Here is a 7,456-nt window from a genome sequence, read left to right as displayed (position 1 = left end):
CTGCCTTGCTTCTAAAGGGAGGGGGGGAGCAAATGGTTTCTCAGCCAGCTCTGTTCTCTGCACGGGAAAACCCTCCTCCAGGGCCCTCCTGAGCTTCAGGCTTTTGTGCTGGTGCCACTCTTGGGATGGTGGGCAGGATGCTCGGGGTCTGGGAGACCCTCAGTCTCTGTGAGTAGCTACTGGCAGGGGTCTTACAGTGAAGGCTAGTTACCCCCAAACCCAGAGGTGGCTCCCCATGGCTCTGCTCTCCAGCCCCTGCCCTAATCCATGTCCCCTGGCCCCTTTTCTCTCAGGCTGGTGGGACCGCAGGGCCTTACAGCAAGGGGACAGATACCTGCTTCACGGAGCCACCAGGCCTTGGCTGAACCGGCTCAGATGCAGGGGGCCGAGGCTCTCCCAGCTCTGTCTCCAGAGGTGGAGCAAAAACAACCCCAGGGAATTCTGCTGAGGAGGGAAATTCCTGGCGCGCGGTGGGAACGGCAGCCAACCTCCGCCCCGCTGCCTGGCCCCGTGTTGTGGCTACGGGAGGGGACGTCACCTGCGGGGCTGGGAATGCCGCGAGCTGCGCTCGCCTTTGGCCCCGATGCCCCGCGGGGCCCCTCGCCTCCACCACCCTCGGGTGGGGAAAGGCCGTTTTCTGCCGGCGGCGAGGCAGGGGCCGAGCAGCCTGCGTCTCTGCTCTAACCCTGCTTGGCTCATCTTTGGTGGCACGTCCTCGGGGCAGGAGGCTTTCGGGCAGCGCGCGGGGAGTCTCGTGCAGCCCAAGCCCCCGCGCCGCGGCGCGCGCTCTGACGGTGGCGGTGCGCGGGCGGGTGCTGCAGCCTCCGCGCCGGCGTGTCCGTCCCAGCCCGGCTCGTCCCAGCGGCGCGTGCGCCCGGCCCTTATCGGCTTGTTTGGGGCTCCCGGGAACGGCCTGCCTCGGGCGGCCCCGCAGCCGCTCCCGGTTACCTTGGGCCAGGGACCAGCTGGATGCGGAGCAAGTGGGGCGGGTGAAGGCCACCGTGCCCCCGTGACAGCGCTCTCCCCCCCACCGTGCCCCTCTCATCCCTGCAGCTCCTTGCATCTGAGCCGCCTCTTTCCTCTTTTTCCAATTAACAGCCCCCTAAGCGCAGCCCTGGGCTTGCCCCATGAGCGTCCCAAAGGACGCAGGGATGCGAACGGCCCCGCATCCCGCCGCCACGGCGCGGGCAGGGAGCACCTGGATGGACTTCAGCCTGCGCCCTGGGGGTGGGTGCCTTCCCGGCGGCTGGTGGGGTTTTGCTGCCCCCTCCTCTCCTCGTGCTGCTGCAAACGCTCCCCCTGCGCATGGTGCACCGCTGCGGCAGAGGGGGGACACCCCCAGCACCCACTGCTGCAGAGCAGGGACACCCCCGGCACCCGCTGCTGCAGAGCGGGGACACCCCCGGCACCCACTGCTGCGGCAGAGCGGGGACACCCCCAGCACCCACTGCTGCAGAGCAGGGACACCCCCGGCACCCGCTGCTGCGGCAGAGCGGGGACACCCCCGGCACCCACTGCTGCAGAGCGGGGACACCCCCGGCACCCGCTGCTGCGGCAGAGCGGGGACACCCCCGGCACCCGCTGCTGCAGAGCGGGGACACCCCCGGCACCCACTGCTGCGGCAGAGCGGGGACACCCCCAGCACCCACTGCTGCAAAGCGGGGACACCCCCGGCACCCGCTGCTGCGGCAGAGCGGGGACACCCCCGGCACCCGCTGCTGCAGAGCGGGGACACCCCCGGCACCCACTGCTGCGGCAGAGCGGGGACACCCCCAGCACCCACTGCTGCAGAGCGGGGACACCCCCGGCACCCGCTGCTGCGGCAGAGCGGGGACACCCCCAGCACCCACTGCTGCAGAGCGGGGACACCCCCGGCACCCACTGCTGTGGCAGAGGGGGGACACCCCCAGCATCCGCTGCTGCAGAGCGGGGACACCCCCGGCACCCGCTGCTGCGGCAGAGCGGGGACACCCCCAGCACCCACTGCTGCAGAGCGGGGACACCCCCGGCACCCACTGCTGTGGCAGAGGGGGGACACCCCCGGCACCCACTACTGCAGAGCAGGGACATCTCCGGCACCCACTGCTGCGGCAGAGCGGGGACACCCCCAGCACCCGCTGCTGCAGAGCGGGGACACCCCCGGCACCCACTGCTGTGGCAGAGCAGGGTCACCCCTGGCACCCATTGCCAGCCCCGAAGGTGCCTGTAGGGGTCCGGCTCCTGCCCTGCAGCCCCGCTGCCTCCTGCTCCACAAACACGTGGCTTGGGCACCCACCCTGCCGTGGGGGGGGGGGAAGGCACCCGTGGGTGCCCCGGGGTGGGGGGTAGGGGAGCAGAGGGGGTGGGGCAATGCACAGCCACGCCTCCCCCTTGCTACAGTGCCAGCCAGTGGGAAGGGCTGGGCTTTTCCCGTTGGCCGCAGGAGGTCTCCTGCCCACCCATCGCCCCTATTTAAGCCACCCTTGGGTGCAGAGCAGTAGCATGGGCTGCAGGATGGAGGGGCTGGGGTGGCTGCTGGTGCTGGGGGCTGCTGCACTGCTGGGTGAGCACTGTGGTTGAGCTGGGTGGGTGGGTGGGTGGGTGCTGTGTCCCCAGAAGCATCCTGCCCCTTAGCCGTGGTGCTGCTGGTGCCCCTGAGCTGGGGAGATGAGGCTGCCCCCCAGGTCCAGCCTAACGCAGTGGGGATCCCCGGTGGGGATGTGTGGGGGGGTCCAACTCAGCCCGAAGGGTTGGTGGAGGAGGGGAGATGCATGGCCCAGGGTGCCCTGTGCCCTGCCAGGGTGGAGCCCGCTGGCCCGTCATCGTCTCGCTGCCCACGCGGGCTCCTCCGGCCGCGGCTCCGGGGGCCGGCAACGAGCCCGGGACCAGCACCTCTGCCCGCCTCAGCGCTGCGGGGGCGCGCGGTGTGACGGGGGTCTCTTCTTCCAGGAGCAGAATGCAAAGCTCCTCTGGAGAGACCCGTGTTCGGGGACATCTATCATGTCACAGGTACCGCGGGGGCCCCCCCTCCGTGAGGCTCAGCCCCCCGCACAGACCTGCCAACCAGCCCTTGTGCCCGCAGGAGTCATCAGCCTGCCCTACGCGGAGATCAAGGAGCCCTTCGAGGCCTGGTACAACCTCACCGGGGGGAAGAGCCGCATCGAGTACTACGGCGGTAGGTGCGGAGAGGGGGGCGACCACCCCCGCGGGAGCTGTAGGTGCCTCAGCAAAGCCTTGGGAGCCACCTCCGCACCAGGACCAGGGGGCTTGGCTCAGATTTGGCACTGATCCGTCACAGGTGCTGGCCCCTGAGCTTGTTACCAGCAACAGGGCTCTCTGTCCTCTGCCACCCAGCCGTCCTGGCAGGAATAGGCCCTGGGCAGGGCAGGGAGGAACCCAGAAGTCCTGGCTGGTGCCCCAACGTGGTACCATGCATGGAGCCATGCAGGGAGGGGGCTGGGTGCTCAGGGCACCCCGCAGCTCCCCATGACTGTCCTGTTGGGAGTGGGTGGCCAGCACCGTGGGAGGTCCTTGGTGGAGGCACAGGGTGGTGGTGACGGCTCGCTGCCTTCCCGGGGCCTGTCCTGCTCACCAGGCCAAGTGATCACGTACCAGTTCGGCTCCATCGAGCCCTTTGGCGCCAGCTTCAAGGTGACGCCTGAGACCACGGAGACGGAGGTCAACGTCCGCAAGTGCTTCCGCATCAACGGCACCGACGGAGACCTCGTTGCCCCGCAGAGTGTCTTCCCCAGCCTGGAACACTTCAAGGTGAGACCCAGGCCATGGCCCCGAAGGATGAGGCATGGAGAAAGGAGAAGGGACCTGCTTGGATACAGGATGTTTGGCTGCTGCCAGGCCACCCTGTGAGGGCTGGGCAGCCCTGCAACCCTCCACAGCTGGGAGTGGGCAAATGCAAGGCCAGATCTGGGTGAGAGTGGTTCTGGGGAAGGCTGAGGCACAAGCCAGAGTTGTGTCCAGCTTGGCAGGAGGTGCTGAGCACCCAGAGGTGGGATGGATGCATGGGAAGGGGCTGTGCATGCTCTGGGAAGAGAAATTCTCTGGGCATTGCAGTGCAAATGGGCCTGCTCAGCAAAAACCATCTGAAACTCTTGAAAGTCACAACTTTGCACTGGAAAAGCCCTTTCTCCAGGGGGGACACAGTGCCTGGCTCCAGGGAGGTCTGGGCGTGGTGCCACATCCCCCCCACCCTTGTGCCGTTCCCAGAGGGTCCGGGAGGAGCATTTCCATGGGCAGCGCTGCGCCGTGTGGCAGAACGTGTCCTACTGGGGCCACAAGAAGAACGTCTACACGCTGCGGGTGGCCAGCTCGCCCCGGGGCCCCATGCCCGTCCACTATGAGATGCGGGGCTTCAACAGCCTGCTGGGCTCCCACTACGACAAGTACGAGATCGAGTACTCCACTTTCAGCCACCGCTTCCCCGCCAGCATCTTCCGCCTGCCGGACGGTGAGTGGCCGCTGGCCCCAGGGCTAGTACCGTGAGCCATCCCTCCTCCTCCTCACCCCCGATATCAACCCCAGAGCAGAAGGTCGGATCCAGACTTGTACTCGGAGAGTAGCAAATGCCGCCCTGTCCCCAGCCTCCCGATAGTCTTTTGCCTGCAGATCTCTCCTTGGCATCCATAGGGGATGGAGCAGCCCCAGCGGTTTGGGGTCAACGTTGCCATTCGCCCTGGTCGGGGGGGATGGGAGGGTCTGTCCCCGCTTGGGAGGGTTCAGCTGTGCTCTGTGCCCTGGCCCAGGTGTGCAGTGTGAGCAGTGGCCCGCAGCCGGCCCCGAGCATCGTATCCTGGCCAACCCCATGCAAGAGTTTGTGGGGAGGGCTCAGGACGCGGACCACGTCCATCACCGCCTCTTCCACCACTACAAGGAGAGGTTCGGGAAGAGCTACGGCAGCGAGGAGGAGCAGGAGCACCGCAAGCGCGCCTTCGTCCACAACATGCGGTACGGGGCGAAAGCGCTGGTGGCCCTAACCCTCGGCCCCAGCTCCGCGAGAGCCCAGGTTGCACCGGGCGATGGCTGAGCTCACCCCAGGTTCCTGCACACCGTGGGGGGCTGGATGCCCAAAACACCCAACATGAAGCCATGGGACCTGGGTAACCTCACGCTGGGCTCAGGAAGGATCCAAGAGCTCTAGCCTTGTCCTGGCCCCATGTGCCAGAGGCTGCTGGTCTCCCCCAAAAGATGCATTCAGAGCATCTCTCTGCCCTGCCCTGCCGCAGGTTCGTGCACTCCAAAAACCGAGCCGCGCTCTCCTACACGCTGGCGCTGAACCACCTGGCCGACCGCACGCCGCAGGAGCTGGCCGCGCTGCGGGGCCGCCGCCGGAGCCGCGCTCCCAACGGCGGGCGGCCCTTCCCCGCCGAGCGCTACGCCGGCCTCATCCTGCCCGAGAGCCTCGACTGGCGGCTGTACGGTGAGACCCCCGGCGCCCCCCTAGCCCGCACGCTCACGTGAAGCTCTGCCTCTGCTCTGCACAGCCGGGCACAAACCAGCTGCTTTTTCTAAAGCTGCTGAGGTTGCAGGTTTGAACACAGCCGAGAGCATGCTGCAAAAACCGTCACGATTTGAACTGGGGGCTGCAGCACCGGTGCAAGCTGATGGGTGCTGTGTTGGGCTCCCTTTGCTCCCCAGGCGCCGTGACGCCCGTGAAGGACCAGGCCGTCTGCGGGTCCTGCTGGAGCTTCGCCACGACAGGCGCCATGGAGGGTGCCCTCTTCCTCAAGGTGCGAGCGGGGTTGGCATGGGTAGCTACAGGGCGGGAGGTGCCAGGCTGGCTCCTGGCAGTGTGTCCTTGTCCCCGCAGACTGGCGTGCTGACCCCCCTGTCACAACAAGTCCTCATTGACTGCTCCTGGGGCTTCGGGAACCAGGCGTGTGATGGGGGCGAGGAGTGGCGCGCCTACGAGTGGATCAAGAAACACGGCGGCATCGCGAGCACCGAGTCCTACGGGCCATATCTGGGGCAGGTGAGGCCAAAGACTCTGCTTGCACTGTGGGTCAGATGCAGTCCCACCACTGCAGCAAGCACATGACCTTCGTGGTGATCTCATCAGCAGAGGGGACAGTGCTAGGCAAAGCTGCTGCCACCAAGCTGGTGGTGGATGGAGGCTCCTCTCCAGCTTACGGACGCTCCAGTTGAGCCTCGTGCCTCTCCATCCTCCTCAGCCAGGATGGGTCAGATCCTGCTCATCTGTGTCTGGTCTCCCAATCCATCCCGGCCTCTTTCCCCCTCCAGAACGGCTACTGCCACTACAACCAGTCGGAGCTGGTAGCCCAGTTGGCCTCCTACGTCAACGTGGAGCCAGGCAATGCCGCAGCCCTCAAAACCGCGCTGGTCAAGCACGGCCCTGTTGCCGTCAACATTGATGCCTCGCACAAGTCCTTCGCCTTCTATGCCAATGGCGTCTATGAGGAGCCCCATTGCGGTGAGTTGAGCTGGTGGCCAGGAAGGCTATGCAAACACCAGCAATGCGAGGGGATCCCAACTCTCCTGGACCAGCTGGAGGGACCACGTCCTATTGCTTGGGTCTGGGAGAGATGAAAATCCCTGGTGGTATTTGCTTCTCAGCCTGTGGGATGTCCCGGAGGGGTGGGATCTTTGCCAGGGGTGGCCGTGCACAGAGACAGCCACAGGGTGTCCCATCGCTGCCTCCTCTTACGCGGTCGAGAACTAGCTCCAGCCCTGAGGAAAGGGATCAAAACGCCTCCACTCTCCACTCTCTATTTTTCCTTTCTTAGGCAACGAGACAGCCCAGCTGGACCATGCAGTGCTGGCTGTGGGCTACGGCGTGCTGCACGGCAAGAGCTACTGGCTCGTCAAGAACTCCTGGTCCACCTACTGGGGCAACGACGGCTACATCCTCATGGCCATGAAGGACAACAACTGCGGCGTGGCCACCGCGGCCTCCTTCCCCATCCTGGCCTGAGGGGCACAGCCCCCTGCATGCCACATCTCCCTGGCTCCAGCCAGAAGGGCATCCAGCAAAGGGATGTGGGACCCTGGGGGGTGGCCAGCCCCCCGGAGTGTTTTTTTTTTTCTTTCTTTCTTTTTTACCATTTTGGCAATAAATGCCTGGAGAAGTCTCTTGTGCTGGGAGCGTCTTCTGGCAGCCTCAGCTCACCCTGCCGGGGTGCCAGTCCCTTTGCCCACTTGCAAGCTGGTTTAACACCACCACCAGCCCCCTGCGGACTTGGTTAGCGGGAAACACGTGGGGGCCACGTGGGCTGGGGTGCACCAGTGCTCTTGCACAACCCGGCCCCATGGGGGTGTTTTCCAACATAAGATAAAATCCAGGCAGGTCTCACAAGCTCCCGAGCACGGGGAGTGCTGGGTGACCAAACCAGTCTGGGGGGGAATGTGCTACAAGCCTGGAAGTGTGTGCTTTCTGAGTATTGCTCTGGATCTGAGGAACCCAAGTCCTTCTGGCTGGGGGACAGGATGAGATGGCTTTTCGAGG

General features: G+C 65.7%; 1 protein-coding gene across 1 annotated transcript; it reads left to right on the top strand.

The window, feature by feature from the left end:
• The first annotated feature begins 2,493 nt into the window (after positions 1-2,493).
• LOC134150345 (digestive cysteine proteinase 1-like) lies at positions 2,494-6,925 on the top strand. The gene is made up of 11 exons (XM_062594179.1): positions 2,494-2,542; positions 2,929-2,988; positions 3,062-3,154; positions 3,575-3,747; positions 4,204-4,444; positions 4,740-4,941; positions 5,220-5,413; positions 5,632-5,723; positions 5,804-5,965; positions 6,235-6,424; positions 6,738-6,925. Exons 1-11 carry the CDS (start codon positions 2,494-2,496, stop codon positions 6,923-6,925), a joined length of 1,644 nt encoding a protein of 547 aa, XP_062450163.1.
• The last annotated feature ends 531 nt before the right edge of the window (positions 6,926-7,456 follow it).

Source organism: Rhea pennata, chromosome 23, assembly GCF_028389875.1.
Source record: "Rhea pennata isolate bPtePen1 chromosome 23, bPtePen1.pri, whole genome shotgun sequence".
NCBI classification, from domain to species: domain Eukaryota; kingdom Metazoa; phylum Chordata; class Aves; order Rheiformes; family Rheidae; genus Rhea; species Rhea pennata.
Note: the sequence above shows the minus strand (reverse complement) of the source record. Positions and strands in the feature narration are given on the sequence as shown.